The sequence below is a fragment of the Sinocyclocheilus rhinocerous genome, unplaced genomic scaffold, assembly GCF_001515625.1.
Source record: "Sinocyclocheilus rhinocerous isolate Xijiao unplaced genomic scaffold, SAMN03320098_v1.1 scaffold387, whole genome shotgun sequence".
Lineage (NCBI taxonomy): Eukaryota > Metazoa > Chordata > Actinopteri > Cypriniformes > Cyprinidae > Sinocyclocheilus > Sinocyclocheilus rhinocerous.
In genome coordinates, this window is record NW_015651557.1 from 1,050,960 (window position 1) to 1,069,359 (window position 18,400).

The 18,400-nt window shown below is 36.8% G+C and overlaps 1 protein-coding gene across 1 annotated transcript; it reads right to left on the bottom strand.

The window, feature by feature from the left end:
* Window positions 1-1,667: 1,667 nt before the first annotated feature.
* LOC107713174 (protein YIPF5) lies at window positions 1,668-7,980 on the bottom strand. Its single transcript, XM_016518607.1, has 6 exons — window positions 7,884-7,980; window positions 7,064-7,183; window positions 6,348-6,523; window positions 4,419-4,564; window positions 4,093-4,274; window positions 1,668-3,162 (listed from the first exon to the last, which is right to left on the bottom strand). Exons 2-6 carry the CDS (start codon window positions 7,171-7,173, stop codon window positions 3,000-3,002), a joined length of 777 nt encoding a protein of 258 aa, XP_016374093.1. The 5' UTR covers window positions 7,174-7,183; window positions 7,884-7,980; the 3' UTR covers window positions 1,668-2,999.
* Window positions 7,981-18,400: the final 10,420 nt, after the last annotated feature.

The following is an 18,400-nucleotide window of genomic DNA, read 5'->3' on the forward strand; positions in this document are numbered from 1 at the left end:
TCATCTCCTTCGTGTTTTTATTATTACATATTAAATGTTATTTTAAAAAAGAAACTACTAAACTTAGCTCAGTATATGATATAGAAAAAACCCCTCATCAGAATACATTATGAGTCTGTCCTTCAAGTGTTAAGTCTTGTATGCATATAGTAAGTATGATAAATAGGCTACGTGCAAATGAATGCTGCACAGATAATGATATCATTTTGCACATATCTTGATTAAGAGACTGGATCATGTCTGTTGACGTCAATGCTGAATGACTAAGGGCTCGTCTGTGAAGTTTTTCTGCATATCACTTAATGTGGATATTCACAGAGGTGAATGCATATGGGGCCGGTTTATAAATCTGGACTGCTAACTGAAAGGTTGTTTATCACTATTGTGCCCCTCAGAAAAAAGAAAAAAAATTATTGCTTTGGACAAAACAAACAAACAAATAAAGCTGAAAACATACCTAAATGTCACAGCAGTATCTGCCCCTGTGATATAGATTTTTTTTTTTTTTTAACTAGATGGGCTTACCTTGTGCAACTTCTGCTGGCGACAGAATCGATTTGAGCCTGTGTGAAGTCCTGCCAAAATACTGATAAACGACTCAACACTGCCATCTGCTGTCTAACAAATGAACTGAGTTTTTTTTTCAAGAGGAAATGGTTTGTTCCATTGGCAGGAAGACGTCTGTGACATCAGCTGGAATTTCCTTCCAACTTGTCTGAAGTGAGAGCAGATGTGAACATGCACTGCTGACTCATCTAGAGTGCTATCTATCTATCTATCTATCTATCTATCTTTTTTTATTTAAAATTGCTTTCTTTCCATATCTACAGAAAATGCAGCATATGCAGCTAATATTTCTGAAAGCAATCAGTTTTTGTTGTTTCAGTAGTCATCTCACACTTCAGATTGGCTCTGAAATGAATGATTCTCGCCTTGAACTAAAGTGACAACATGTTCTTTTAGATTAAAACCAGATGCTCTGATATTCTGGTATTTGGACGTAACCATGTGTCATATGACGGTGGACTGTTGCTATCTTCAAAGGACCAAGTATGAAGGAAATGGTCCATCTGACAAGATCGTTTATGGCTGTGTTGTTTGTGAAGTACAGACCACGGTGAGGTAACGTCAGTAATGTGTGCTTTAATGTTTAGTAATGCTAAATGAAATCCAGTGATCACAGATCAAAGTATTACGTTTGAATTCTGGGTATGATTGTAATGTTGCGGGACAAATTGCCCATAACTGCATTTAATAGAATTCACAAGATCACACTTTTTAAAACTGTATTTAACATCTAAATATGACTAGATATAGACTAAATATAAACAGTATTGCAACTATTTTTTATTTTAAGTGTGTGCATGTGTGTTGTGTATAGACACACACACACACATGTGTGTGTGTGTATATATATATATATATATATATATATACACATACACACACATACACATATACTATATATATATATATATATATATACAAGCTGTACACTCACTACTTTACATTGTAGCAAAGTGTCATTTCTTCAGTGTTGTCACATGAAAAGATATAATAAAATATTTACAAAAATGTGAGGGGTGTACTCACTTCTGTGAGATACTGTACACACACACACACGGTCTTAAATAAAGGATGATGATGAGTGTACTTCAGCAAAACAATTTTGAAACAAAAGTTGCATTTTTATTTAATTAAAACTGTGAAACGGCACAAGTGTAACACCCTACCAGTTGGTCACAGATTTTCCACAAGACAGCATTGATATAAACTTTTGTACTCTTCTGGATATACAAAACAGTTACATTGTATATAAATATGCCCATCTATCTGAGAGGACAGTCATGGCTCCTTAAATTAACAAAAAGCCCCTACATACAGTCCACGGGTCAGAAAGATTTATTCTGTAAATTTGACTGAGTTTTTAGAACTATTTTAAATAAAGCTTAACCTTGGCTCTGCCTCATGCATTTCAAAAGATAAATGTGTGAAACCTAATAAATCAGAAATGGAAACAAAATTCAGCCATCAGGGTTCACTATACAGAAGACTGATCTGCAGACACGAGATTCTGTTAGAAGGGTGAAATGCATTTGAAAAACAAATCAACTCACAAAATTGCAACAGTCTGCATTGAAGTCTTAACGATGAAATGTTTTTGAAAAACTTTGAAGATTGTCATCAGGTATTCATTCTCATGTCATTCCAAACCTGTATGCAGCACAAAGATATATGCAGTATGTATAACTTTTAATTGCTTTTTCATTAAAATTAGATGTCATACAGGTTTGGAACCAAATGAGAGCGAGTAAATAATGAAAGCATTTTTCATTTAGTCTAAAATACTCCTCTAAACCAGCTTGCAAAAGATGCACAAAGTGTGATTTTTGTACAATTTCATTTAATTCGCCTAGAACATGATGGAAATAGTGTGAAAATGTGTGAACATGTAGGCACTCTTACTGACCCCAAGTGTATGAATGAACACAGACCGAACAAATCAACAGCAATTCAGGAATGTACAGAAAAACAGTTCCAAGAAAGAACAATTACTAGCGAACTTGGCAAAGAACGTTCCGGAGCGAGATGCTTGCTTGAAACACAAAAGCTTTAAAGATGTTGTGTAGGAGGAGAGGTGTACTCTTTGCATTGATTACACATTCTTCTCTTCAATAAACACACTTCATTTTCTGGCTCTGCTAAAGATAACTTTTTTGGAAAGAACAATAGAATGCGGTGAACGTATTAAAGAACAAGAACGAGTTTTAACTTGCATTATGTAAGCAAAAACATTTCTCAGAGTAGGTGGGCAGGTAAAAAAAATAAATTGCAGGAGAAATTAATGCCACATTCTCTCAGAACATGATAAACACTGGAAACACTCAGCGAGAGGGTGTGTGGTGTGGTGGGTGTTACAAAAGCAGTCCTCAAATAAAAGGATGTGAGTGCGTGTTGTGTATCGGTGGTCATTTTGTCCATTAAAAGAGGCTGAGAGTTCAAAAAACAGAGATGAGGGCAAAGACTCCGTACAGCAGGGCGCAGGGATACGCCACCAGCAGCTGCTGCCCATCCATGGCCAAAGCAGAGATGAAGATCTTAGAGGCCGAAAAACTGCACCAACCAATGATGGCAGCTGTTAAAATGATACCCAACATGCCCCTGAAAGACACAGGAAAACACCGGTTTAACAAGGTGTATTATAAACTAGCTCAAGCTGTAAAATGATGGAACTGCAATATATGTTCATATATATTATAGGATTAATAATTAATATTAAATACATATACTTAACACTATGCATTAAAACGCACGAGTCAAAAGTATGGAATTAAGACTTTGAATATTTTTGAAAGTACTACTCAAGGCTGCATTTAAGCAAAAATACAATAAAACAGTAATATTGTGAAATAGTAGTTATTTCAGAAATCATTCTAAAATGCTGAAAAACGTTTTTGCTGCTTATTGTTTGTAACGAAGCCATTCAATACCATTCATAAATTTGCTGTACGAGTAAAAAAAAAAAAAAACATTTATTCAGCAAAGCACAAACATTGATCAGAATAAGAATAAAAAGAACATTGATGATAATCAATATTACTGATTCAACTTCAATAATTAGAAATATTAATAATTGTGCATCAAAACAACATACTGAAGTGATTTCTAATTGCTGCTGAAAATTCAGCTTTGCCATCACAGGAATAAATTACATTTTAAAATATAATAACACAGAAAACGGTTCCTTTCTATTGCAATAAAATGTTACAATATGACTGTTTTTACTGTATTTTTGATTAAATAAATGCAGCCTTGGTGGGCATAAGATACTTCTTTCAAAACCACACACAAAAAAAATCTTAATTATTCCAAACTTGAGATTAGTAGTGTAGTTGTAAATTAGTTATACTATCATATGTTTACATATAAAATGCATATTTAAAAACAAAACAACAAACTTGATTTTCCACATTCTAGCTGGATTTGATGTTACTGTGATCTTAAACGGAAAGATTAGTAAATTAAATATTAAATATATTAATTAATTAAAATCTCAGGGTGTAAAAAGTGAGGCTGTAAAGCCTGACTTACTGCAAGGAAAAGAGGACCCCGAAACTGGACAGGATGATCATGGGCAGCAGGCAGTAACCGAGAACACTAGCCACACAGCCAAACGAGACCCCCGTCATGCTCATGAGGTTGAGCAGGCAGTACATGCCGAGGCACCCGATGGCACTGATACCGTACACGTAACCAAACTGGATCTTACCCGTCTAAAACAAGGAAGAAAAACATCTTTGTTTAGCACATTTAACATTCTATCATTTACCATTCGGCTAGAATTTAAATGAATGAAAAAGCTTATCAAGTACAAAAAAAGGGTTTGTCTTCTGTGAGAAAACAGACACGCGTCTTACCAAGAGTAGCGTCGCCCCAAAGGCCAAACAGAACACCATGGGACCAGCCAGGTCTGTTTCATTCATTATACTGCCATCTGCTGCCTTCAGCGGGTGCAGCACAGTCAGAGTTTTCTGCCAGATGTGGTCAAAGTTGATCCCCAGCTCTGGAAAAGGAAAATACAGTTTCCCCTTTTCTGAAGAATAAGAAGTGCATGCCCTGCACAACTAAGCACCGTGCAGGATTTCCCAAATGGGGTTCATGAGTTGTTGAACAGCTAATCATCAATCACACATTAAATGTAAAATTAAAATAAATAAACAGGGCTGCAATCGCAAATAAATCTCAAACTGCAGTATGGCTTACTGTGATCATCTAAATCGCGAAAGGTTGATTTAATCTGGTACGTTGCACATGTCAGAGTGAAGCGTGGCACTGTGTTCATTTACACTGGTTTCCTGTTTCAGTGTCTCGCTGCGGTTTGCAGGAAATGTCGCTCCATGCAAACTCATCTCTGCATGTCTCTTATAACGTGAATTTGTGAACATGATGTGCGCTGGATCACTTTGTCACATTTCCTACATTTATTTTTGTGGACATACGTTTTCAGCATTTTATCAGATTTGTAGCGGGAATTTTTGAAAGCACAAGCTTGAAGGTCTTCCTTCAGTTTTTCACCAAAATAAAAGCTTGACGGCTTAACGTTTAAAAATAAGTTAAAGGGCTAGTTCACCCAAAAATGCCGTTCCAAACCCATAAAGACCTTCGTTCATCTTTGGAACACAAATTAAGATATTTTTGATCAAATCTGAGAGCTCTCTGACCCTCCGTAGACAGCAATGCAACTGAAATGTTCCCAGACCCGGAAACGTAGCAAGGACATCAGTAAAAAAGTCCATGTGACATCAGTGGCTCAACCGTAATTTTACGAAGCTACGAGAATACTTTATTGTGCGCAAAGAAAACAATAATAACAATTTATTCAACAATTCTTCTAAACAACAAACAACACTGACCAAAAATATCTTAATTTGTGTTCCGAGGAACAAAGGTCTTACGGGTTTGGAACGACATGAGGGGGAGTAATTAATGACAGAATTTTCATTTTTTGGGGGTGAAATATCCCTTTAAGCATTGAAGAGTGAATGAATGAATGAGGCATTTATTTGTAATACTAAATAATAAAAGTACATTTTGCATGTTCAGAAGTGAGCTGTCCTGTCCTGCTAATAATGTAAGTTAATTGCTCAGTGCAAAGAAAGATAAGTAATGGGAACCTGGTATTTCTATGTTCTTTTTTAATGTGTCTAATAGACATGAACAAGAAAAACATCTATGACCTATGAAACATGTCTAGTCTTCATGCTCTATTCTGACTATGGTTTCACTAATAATAAACATACATTTGCATAAAGCATCCATATTTGTCTATGCCCATGCTGATTAGAGTTTTAAAAACTTGAAAAATATTAATTTAAGGTACATTTAGAACAGATAAAAACGTGCGATTAATATGCGATTAATCATGAGTTAACTCATGACAATCACGCGATTAAATATTTTAATCGATTGACAGCCCTAATTATTTATAAAGAAAAAAAAAGTTATAACATTTTAATTCACAAAAAGTTTAAAAAGTGCATGGACTGATCGGGATCGTTTATAATAAAACACATTTAGAAAACAGTTTTTTTTTTTCTCCCCAGGAAAAAATAAAAATACATTTCATGCCAAATTAATATTTGGCAATATTATTGACTTGATTGCACAGACACTATTGGATGAGACCTGAACTGAGCTGGACACTTTATAGATTATCAGCTGTTAAAAACTAAGCTCAGAATCCATTCCAGAGATCTATGTACCCCTACTTTGACACAATCTGTATTGTATAAAGCACTATATAAATAAAGGTGACTTGACGCCTTTAAGCTTAGTCTCTCTCTTACCCTCCAGCAACGGGGGCTCATCCTCAAAGCTGCTACTGTACATGGACTGCGTGGAGGCTGGCGTAAAGGCTGGCGTGGGCTGGAAGATCTGCCCTGAGTACGGCTGCTGGGGTTGCATCATTCCCGGAGGTGCCGAGTAGCCCATCGGCTGCGAGTAGTCATACTGTCCATATGGTCTATCAGATGCAACAATAGATATACAGTCAAAATTAGGTGACAGACATATTCTCACATGATTACAAAATCTAAGACACAAATAAGTCTTGTCAATTTACTGCAAATATGAAATAAGAACACCATGACTTTGTGACTAATGTAAATTTGCATGCATTATATGCTATGCTGATTACCATCTAGAACATTGTATATTATCAGCCCGAAGTTGGATATACAATACATCCATACTTACAGTACACTCATGTAAAGCAATATATACTGTACTTTGTAGCAAATCATGGCTGAGTGATTGTTTATATGGTCACAAAATGTAAACTATATTGTTGCACAGCTCTGTATAAAGATAGACAAGTATTTCCAATGTATATAGATATGAAGGCATGAAGATAATAAGATATTATACACTTTAACATCATGGTCTGCCTGTAAAGCTGCCCTGAAACAATGTGTATTGTGAAAAATGCTATACATATAAAACTGACTTATGAACAGTGCTATTTATTAATAACATTAGAAGTTTGTGCATGGCTCAGGCCTACTTGCTGTACGGGTCATCTGCGTTGCTGTAGCCATATCCTCCTTGGTTCTGATCATCTACACTGTAACTAGACTGGTAAAAGTCTGTGTTGAAGTTGTCAAACCCTGCCATTGCAAGCAGCCTGGAAGACATTCAACAGAGAAATCAGTCAGCAGTGGACATTCAATATTACTAAAGCGGACTTGTATAACAGTATGAAAGCCAAGTGATGGATGAGTGAAGATCTGCTGGAGATATTAGTTCAGTGAAAGCCAACTATGATATTTAAAATCACACATTCAAATTATCTGCATATAGGATCCAAACAGATGCAAAAATGTACCATGGTAAAGAGACAGAATCAGATTTTAATACCATGACACTGAAGGTTTACACATACAAAAAAACAAGGACCTGCTATGGAACTACATCACTGTACAATAACACTGCCATATTAAAACCAAGGTATTACCACAGTGTATGTCCAAAGAAACATGATATATGTTTAAAAAGAAAATAAAGTCCAAAAATCAACCACGGTGCTTTTTTTTGCCAGAGGAACACTATATATTACAGATAAGGTTGTATGTTAGCTAAAAGCAATGTCGCACTAATTCGGTCTTTGACATATTTGTATTAGTCACACATGTTTGCAGTGGTTTTAGCATTAATGTTTGTTTGTTTTGTTTGTGTTGAGTTAGCACAGCTCCACTAAAGCACTGCAACGACGCACTCAGTCACTGTCAGCACCATTCAAGCACTGCCATACACACATCTTCAAATACACAACACAGCTAAAATATGAACATCTAATGAAGTCGATTCTGAAGCTTTACTCACACCGTAAATCGCCCAGGACTCCGCCAACGCCGCTAACTACGTGTCAAGAAATAGCAGCAGAACTTCCGGGTCGTGGGGACGATGACGTCACTGCGCTAGTTTAGAAAAGCGACGTGCGTCCTCTGTGGGAGGATGCGCTCACTACATACAGTTTATTATATTCTCAACCATTTTGTCCAACACCACACCACAGCATATCAACTAAGGTCTTTCTGCTAAAAAATAGTTAACCATGGTTAATTTTGCAGCCAGAAATTTCAAGAACTATGTTCCTGTGATTCCAACTCTAAGTTGACGTTAGAGTTTGATTGTTTTAATAGGCTAGGCCTATATTAAAAAATAATAGTACAAAATATTATAAATATAATAAAACATAATCCAAAAGACAATTGTGGGAAAAAAACGTGTTCATTTATTCTCGAGCCAGATCTATTCAAAATGCTTTTAGTGAATGCATTTAATAGTAGCTAGGCTATTGCTAATATAATAATTAGAATGAGCAATTCCTAAGCCAATATAGTTCATTAATCTAACTTCAGGCAACCATGCAAATTACAAGTGTGAGTATAATAGCTACAAGGTTAGCTAAAAAACGTGTAAGGATCCTAACAGGGAGAAAAAAACGGCTTTTCTATTTGAATATGAAAGTCAATCTTCACGTTGATGGAGAAAGAAAAAAAATAGTGTGAATACAGCTTGTAAAGTGACTGCTTGTCTGCTTATATTAGACTTTTTATTTATTTATTTTTTGTGTGTGTGAGAGGATCTCCTATAAAAATTAGATATTTTATAGCCTAAGAGAAGTCGGACTCATGGTTCATGATTCATGGTATCTGCAGTCTGTCACCATTTTTTTTTTCATATCTAATCTAATCAAGCACTGAATAAAGTATAATTAAGTGAATAAAGTAACATTAATTAAAACATTAGCAATGTACTAATATAGATATTAAAGGGGTCATATGATGCTTTTTTAAAGATCATTATTTTGTGTATTTGGTGTAACAGAATATGTTGACATGCTTTAATGTTCAAAAAACACATTATTTTTCAAATACTGTACATTATTGTAGGTCCTCTATGCCCCGCCTCTCTCAAACGCTTCGTTTTCTACAAAGTCCCTCCTTCAGACAAGTATGACCCCTTTAAGTAATGCAGGTTCATTATTTTTTTTTACATTTGACTGTACAGGTAGTGATCCTTAACATTATTTATATATATATATATATATTCCATTCAGTTTTATCAATAATGTAGCCTGTACAAACAACAATGTTTAATTCAGTAAATTTATTATTTTACTTTTTTCCTTATTTTGTTGGTATTTGTTGAAAATTGTGTATCAGTGTTGCTGTGTACCTTTAATAAATGAATAAATATATATTTTTATAAAAACAATAATATATGCATGAAACTTCACACACATGTAAAGTTAATAATAACTTGAACTTAATAATAATTATTTGTGAAACTTCACACATAATGTAAAATAAATAAATAAATTCTGCCCTGACTTATTAGTCTGTCAAAATATGAATGTGCTCCCGGTCTAAAGCGTGTTGCATGTATGAATCATTAATCATCTGCTCCAGCATTCAATGTGATGGCAGTTACACAAAGCAGACACGGATGTTTTGGTGTCAAGAGGAACTAAAAATAAATCTCCGCTGGGAAATCATTATTATTATTGTGCAGGAATAATAGAGGTTATATGTGAGGGCTGATTGTTTTATTATACAGGGAGAGATTAGGAAAGGCTCGATCCACTAGAAAGTTTACATAATAAAGCAGCGTAATGGTGCAGGTGGAAACAAGTGATAATGTTGTGGTCGAGACTCAGGGCTGGTAACACAAAAGTCCTATCATAGTTATGGTTGGAGTCATTACGGAAGCCCACAGGCACATTATGCCCCTAAACACTTCTTAAGTTACTCCAGGGGGACAAAGCATCTACTAAAAAGAAAAGTAAGCATAAAACAGAGAAACAGCAGCGAAATCAGCACGTCTACATTTAGACCTGCATTCATAAACAACTGCTTTCTGACCAAAATAATATACAGCTAGATGAATTTTGTCAAGAAAAACTTTGATGTTGACTTGGCAAAGGCTCGTCTAAGAGTTTAAAATAAATGTGAAAGTTTTACAAGCCATAAAGTTAATCAGAAGAATAGACAGAAATACTGTCAGACAGAAAGATCAAAAGAGACAGATGGACGGACGGACGGACGGATAGATAGATAGATAGATAGATAGATAGATAGTCAGTCGATGGATGGATGGATGGATGGACGGACGGACAGAGAGATAGAGAGACAGACAGAGAGACATAGAGACAGAGAGACAGACAGATAGATAGATAGATAGATAGTCAGTCGATGGATGGATGGATGGATGGATGGACGGACGGACAGATAGAGAGACATAGAGACAGAGAGACAGACAGACAGACAGACAGATAGATAGATAGATAGATAGATAGATAGATAGACAGTCAGTCGATGGATGGACGGACGGACAGATAGAGAGACATAGAGACAGAGAGACAGACAGACAGACAGATAGATAGATAGATAGATAGATAGATAGATGTAGTAAAATACTAAAAATTCTGAAAAAAGAGTCCAGAAAAGATCAATGATCAACAATGATCGGAGTGTTTTTTCCCTTTTCTTTCAATAAGGTTTGTTTTAAGATTTCTCAAAAATGTGTTCAGAGTCTAAAAAGTCCTTAACAGTTAGAGGAGAGGTTAAAATATAGGTCAAAATAGTTTCTTCAAGCTCAGTGCAAGTCATTCAGAAGGAGCTGAGAGCACTAGGCAAACCTTAAATGCATCATGGCCAGTGGGTAAGAGACAGCAGTCCACTAGCTGTGCTGTAAGGAGAGCACAGAAGCTCAGCCAGAGGTTCACTGTGTTGATTGTGTCAAATCTAAAGGAATCAGGGCAGAGGAGAGCAGGGGCGTGTCTACGTGGTGGCCAGGGGTGGCACCGGCCCCCCCTGAAATTTGGCTGGCCACCCCAGGTGCCCCCCCTACCAGATGTCTTGCGATAGGCTTGTTTTTAGTACATTTATAACTGCATCTGGCAGTGGCGGATCCTGGCATGTGTAGGCAGCTGCCTAGGGACGCTTGCTTCTCTTCTTTATACTTAATTTTAGGCGGTTTCTATAGTGTGATCTTAATGACAATGTCGAGAGTGCATAATGTTACGCGATCCATGTGCGTGAGGACGAATCTCTCCATTCCCAAGCGGATTTCCTTCACTCACACAAAACTGGACGTGTGCTTTTAAATATTGTTCTTTTATGAATTGGCTCTGCTCTGTCACTGTCTCTGTCTCTGTCACTCTTTGTTTAGTGAGTGTACACGATGTATTATAACATACATCGTTCCGCAAACACAACCCCCCTATTTTGAGCCAGTGCCCCCGACTGGCCCCCCCATTTAAAATGCTCTAGACACGCCCCTGGAGGAGAGAGAGGAGGCACTATTTGTGAAGTGAGCTGTGTGAAACGATGCCTTCTCCACCAGCCAAACAGACAGACTCATTGAACCTTTAGAGTTACCGGTCTAGAACCCTTTGAAGAATAACAATCAGGGCATTGGGTTTTACACATACCCCACAGGGTTTATCACATATCTGTTACAATTATTGATAAAACAGTTAATTCTGCTCATTGAATCTGCATTCCAAAAGCACTGATATAACAGTCCAAAAGCACTGGAACTTGACACTTTTTTTATCCCACTGATTGTATAGGCATGCACATTGCAGACAGATTATTAGTTTTTCAGTTACTCTTTCTGTAGGTTATTATGCCAGTAGATGGCGACAAGTGGCTGTCATTGAATCATTCACTCAACTGATTTCTTCAAAAACAAATCATTAAGGAACAAACTACCACTGTGGCTTTGTTTGGAAATATTTTCACTTGTGTAGCAAAGGCAGACAAAACAAATGGTAATATTATGTCTACAATGTTAGTTACTCAATGTAACTATTTACTGTAACTATAGTTCACTCAAAAATGGAAAATTGTCGAAATTCTATATTGCTTCATCTTGTCTAAATCAGGAGAGAAATATGCAGATCAAGCACTGTTTACACACAAAAACAGTCCAAAACAGTTATAGAAATAGATGTGAGAGGACAACAGCAGATTGACTTTTTCACAGGAAGAAGCATTATTACGAATTATGCAATCATATTTGGCCAGAAGTGATGGTTTTGATGGATTTGTTTCTTACAAACACAACGATTTTCTGATTAATTGATAGATTGGTGTGGTGTGGATTATTGTGATGTTTTTATCAGATGTTTGGAGTCTCATTCTGACGGCACCCATTCACTGCAGAGGATCCATTGGTGAGCAAGAGAAGTAATGCTAAATTTCTACAAAATCATCTACATTTTACAATTTTCATTTTTGAGTGAACTATTTCTTTAAAGTAATAACACGAAATCATGCTGCTTCCTTGTCACTTAACAACACCTAAAATTACTGAATCCGTGATGTAAAAAGTAGTTCAACAAAAAAGAAAAAGAGAAGGTGTTTTTTTTTACCTATTTACATAGTTATTGTCCATCAAAATATTGTAGGCTTTAGCAGCACGACTGTAAATACCTACGATTGAATTATGCTACATAAGGCCATAACACACTGTTTATTGTGTGACATTGCTTTAATTATTACGATTTTGAACATGTTCTGATAGACAGTGATTGTCTATTGCTGCACAGCATAATTGACACTGGCTACATGTAAGTTGCTGGAAACTGCTTCGGACACTGTGTTAGTGGCAGGAAATCAAAATGTAACACAAGATATAGCTCAATATACAAAAGCCAGGGAGTTGTTTGAACATGACTGTGTGAGCCCCTTCTCAGATTCTCCTGATTATTTCAGCACACTCTGCACGTGGATGCCAGCAGCATGTGGGATGTAGAGTAAATATTCAGAAAGTGGAGGCAGAGAAGTCAAAGGCACCGACAGCACTGCAGAAGATTTCATTTTTTGTGGTTCAAAAATTCCACAAGAACTGTGATAAACAATGTGCCACTGACACACCTCAAGGTGCTGACATATTTCCTGCCATTGTTCTTGCAGTGACTGTCTTGGTGACAAGATGTCAACATCAAGTCAAACAGCAAAAAGCATTATCTATAGGCTACGTATCTGTATGGAAAAATCTTAACCTTTCTCTAATTTTAATACATTTGGAGTAGTCTCAAAGAGCAACTGTGTACAGTGTGCCCAATTGTCACACACGGTGTCGGAGAGAACGACGGAGACATGGATCAGAGAAACAGTCTTTAATAAATCCAAAACAAGGGATAATCCACACTAGGAATGACTGTGACACACGAACATGACGTTAGTAGACCAGACATAGACAGACAGCACAGACTGGGACTTAAATACATGGGGTAACGAGGGTAATTACAAGACACACCTGGATGACATGAACAGTTTTAGCTTGAAAATTTTGATGATCATGATTTGTTCATAAAAACATTCATATGCATGGTTAGGGAATGAATCTTTTTAGTTATATTATGCACATGATAGTACAAAACTAAAGCTACAGGTTGTGAAATTAAACATTAAACAACTTTGGAATGTTATGTTTCTGGCATTAAAGGGATAGTTCACCCAGAAATGGAAACTCTGTCATCATTTACTCACCCTCAAGAAGATATTTTGAAGAACATGGGTAACAGTTGCTTGCCATTTGAATTCCATAATATGAAGAAGAAGAAGAAGAAGAAGAAGCTACTACAGAAGTTAACTTTTATGATGCTTTTATGGTGCTTTCTGGAGCTTGACAGCCGTTGGTCCTCATCCACTTTGACTGTATGGAAAAGAGCAGCGTGAATGTTCATCAAAACATCTCCTTTTTTGTTCCATGCACAGAAGAAATTCATATGGGTTTGGAAAGACACAAGAGTGAGGAAATAATGACAGAATGTTTATTTTTGGGTGAACTACTCGTTTAATGAAAGAAAATTGAAAAGCATCAGTGTGCGCGCACACAAATCTAGGTCAGTGAATCGCCATTCTGGCATAATTACCTTCTGCTAATGTTTTGTGCTTTAATCCTGCGCTATTGCCTGGCTGTACGTGCAGATTACAACAACCTGCTTTTTTTTCAGCAAGTAAAAAGACACACACACACACACACACACCCTCCCTTCACTCTGATTCCATGCTCTGAATGAATGCATCAGAGACCTGTGGAAATAGGGCATGTTTGTTTGCAAACACACCATTTCCTTTAAGGTCTGTATTTTGGAAATGCTTATAAGTTTAAGCATCGAACAGAGCAAAAGAACACTCGTATATTTTGCTTCCTCTTCATTCATTTATATTTTAAACCTTTTTGATGTGTGGGTTAAAGGCAATAAATAAGTCATTAGACTCCATGCGGAAGCTGTTCGACCGTGTGCGTATGTGATCTCATACTCCCTCGCTACCCTAAACAATTATCTCCCACATAAAGCCAGATGCCAAAAATCCAGTTGCCGAGGGCATAACACATCAACACCCCTTCAAGCTCGTCAGTAAAAGCTGTGCAGCACGATCTGTTGTTACGCTGCAAATTGCGCGTCAGCTGTGCCTTTCAGGGTTGAGAAGTGTGAGAGGAAAAACAGCGCGACGCGAGGACAGGGTAGCACAGGGGCATGGCAGCGTCTAATGGAATCGCAGCTGGCAGCGGCAGGGTCCCTCCGTGGCTGCGGCTCTGTCTCAATTATAGTCTACCCCCATGCGGCAACCAGGCCTCCTTAAAACCCTCTTCGAACAAATAATTCATCATCAGCTGCTCCTTGCTGGAGACCTGCAGCTTGACAAAAGTTAGTTTAGGATCCAGAGAGTGAATCATGCAATTCCCTCCAAGGCTCCAAAAATAGCAGAAGCCAGGAATGGCAAACTATGCCTGGGCCTAATGAGATACTGAGGATATGAAACCACAATAAGCAAAAGGTGCAAGCGAAGTGGCATTTCAGTTTTAATGATTTGAATCGATCTGTGTTTAAATACCCGATACACATTTATTATAGGAAAAAATAAGCTGCACTGCATCACTGTATGCCTATAGCAGTTCATGTATCATTGAGTTTTCATTGTCTTTTCCTATTTGCATTTCATGCAAGCTCATGCACAGTTTATTTTCTGTGGGTCTTTAATATCTCTTTCTGCTAAATGACTAAATAAAATGACGTGATTCATATGAAAACATATGATTTTCAGAAGTAAGCAAGCATGAAGCTTTGAATTGCTGGTCACTTACTGTTCAATGCAGTGCACATAAAGCCACAATTTAAGATTAGGGTTTATTCTGTATATTTAAACAAAACAAAAGTAAAAAGTGTTATACCATAATCATATGCAGCAGTCACAAGTCGTTACATTTCAGGTCTATTTATTGAAACTTGGAAGCCATAGAAAATACATATATTATTTTCATTACACAACATACAATGTAATACAATTGTTACAATCGCCAGCCAGAGTGACCACGAGCTCCGCTAGAGGGCACTCCACCCCAGACTGTTGTCTAACTCTCACAGACTACATTCCCCATAATCCTTTGTCTGGACTCATCAATGATTGCATGCACCTGTAGCTCCTTACCTCATCAGTCTCACCCCCATAAAAGTCTGGTTTACTCACTCCTTCATTGCAAAGTATTGTTTAGCTGTTGCCGACATTTCTGAGCATTCTTCCCTGTTTCCCATGCCTTGTTTTGTTCCTTGCCTTGCCTGTGTTTTGACCTTGGACTGTTTGCTCATGTTTTATGACCGTTTGCTGCCTGCCCTGACCTTCTGCCTGTTTTTGGATTATGTCTTGCTTTGCCTCTACTGTTGTGTTTGCTGGTGCTTGACCCTGCCTGTTCTGACCACGCTCTATGAAATAAAACCTGCATTTGGATCCCCACTCCGTTGTCACGCTCGTCCATTACAACAGTATTTAAAATTATTCCTGTCCTTTATTCATTAAAATGCATTACATCAACATAAGGTTGCAGTCATAATAGTCATAATTCTAATTTCTACCTACAGTCTTGTATTACAGATAAGCTCATATTTATCTTTGAGCTGTTTTAAGATTTCCTGTGCTGATTTGGAGGGAAATGTTTGTTAAATGGAGCTGAAAGCAAAGTTGTATTTGCCAAATTAATCAGGTTATGTATAGAACTTAGTTTTTTTCTTTGGATATCTATGGATTTTTCGTGGATTTCTGCAGTTGCAGGTTGCATGTGTGCCTGCAAGTCAGTGATGTTAAAATAGCCTATGCTTCCAGACAGAGTGCTGCTCACATCATTTCCACACCTGCATTGTCCAGCAGGTTCACAACAGCTGATAATAGACCTGCATTAAAGGGATAGTTCACCAAAAAGGGTTAGGAAATAAAGACAGAAACTTCATGTCATTCCAAATCTGCATGCTGTTATTTTTCTCTGGAACATTCATCCATTTTTTTAAGGATTCTCACATGGATTTTGTTGTGAGAGGACAGGGGATGGATTTTTTATTTTATTGATTTATTTTTATTATAGATTATGGAGTCATATTTTGTCGAGAAACAAAGGTTTAAAGTTAAAATGCTTCATTGATGGATTTGTTTCTTACAAACGCACAGATTTTCACTTCACAAGCTGTTAATTAATGGACTGTCATATGGATTATCTGTGGATTATTGTGATGTTTTCATCAGCTGTTTGGACTCTCATTCTGACGGCACCCATTCAGAGGATCAATTGGTGAGCAAGTGATGGCATGCTAACTTTTTTTCAAGTCTGTTCTGATGAAAAAATAAATGCAGCTACATCTTGGAGGATGAGTACAGTTTCAGCAAATTTAAATAGATTTTAGATAACTAATCCTTTATGAACTACATGCTGTATGTCCAATGAATGAATGAATGAATAAATAAATAAATACCACATTTATGCACCATAAAATAGATGCTGAGAGAGAGAGAGAGAGAGAGAGAGAGTGAGACTGAAGCCAAATGTTTTACCCTCCATCAGCCAGTGGTTTATGAGCTGGGGCAAACTAGCTAGTGCTCTTAATGTTCAGTGGGCCAGCAGCCTGTCTCTTGAGAATCTGGCAGACCTAGTTTAGCTGTGTGTGTGATGGTATGCATACATGTTTGCAACAGTTGTTGGGCGGTGCCAAGAAAACCTGAGAGCACAAAGCAAATCGCTATAGGATTTAATAAGATTTAAACTGTATCTGATCAGCACTTAACTGAAGATTTCCTATGCTTAAATTTCATTTTCTCTGTGCTGTCTTCTTCAGTGTGATATCATAAAATATTTATAGTATTGCATAACATAGTCGCACACTCACACAATCCTCTTGATACTCATACAGAGAAAATTAAGGAGGGCAAGTTTTGTTTAAATCTCACAGCAATGTAATAAAATAAGAATGCACACATATTATTCAGTAATTTAATTGTGATCAATATGAAATCAAATATAACAAATAAATAGAAGATAATGATTATCACAAGACAGCACAGTCTTTAAATCCCAGTTAGAGATTAGTCTTTTTTTTTTTTTTACTACTGAGACAAAAGGTATCATTCTGTGAATCATAGTCTCTCTGTACTTGTTTGACATGACAATAGAACACTGCACTACTCATGTTTCTTAAAATAAGTTGTTTGTGTGGCCCTGACCCTGCTGAGTGCAGGTCAGTGAATAAGGAGTGATTGAGAGGTCAAACAACCAATTCCCTCAAGACACACAGAACATACCACTTCTCCTTATTCTGTCTTCCTTTAGATTGTTCTTCTTTGTTTTGGTGCTTGATATTTAAAAAGGGAACAAACAAATTAGCATCCTGTAATGATGTAGTTTTCCTCTTACTCAGAGTGCTGCAAAAACAACACACTTTTCCATTTCGGATTTTTGAGTGTTTGTTTCACAGCATTAAAACAAATTGCTTTTATTATAGTGAATCAAAAGGGCAACTGACAAACAAAGAGGAAAGCATTTTCAGCTATGTTCTGAAAATATCATGCAGCTCTAGATTGCAGACTTTATTCAACAACTTTTCTTTATGTTGGCTCATGCATGTAATATCAGTACTGGGGAAGCTACTTTAACCCCTTTGCTGTCACCCCCCATTTTCGGCATGGAGACACAAATGACATACCCAAAATAAAAAGGTTGCTGCTCATGAGTCTTTCTGACTAGATACATAATCAACATATGTTCACAAAGCTGACACTTCAAAGTTTACTGTTCAAGAATCAGAATTACTCAGACTGTTATGATGTTATGCTGTTATGCTGTGGTAAATGGTTTTAGAAACACAATGAAGCTAAAGCCACAAGTCTAATCATGCTTCATTTCAAATTTCAAGACATAATCTTAAAAACTGTGAATTTTATTAAACATTTTCTAAGACCATGTCATGTGTGTTTTTAGAGAAGGCTAACAAAAGGTTAATAAAATTGATTTATGGCCCCCTGTAAGCTCTCCTGCGTGCTGTAGCCTCATGTCTGGC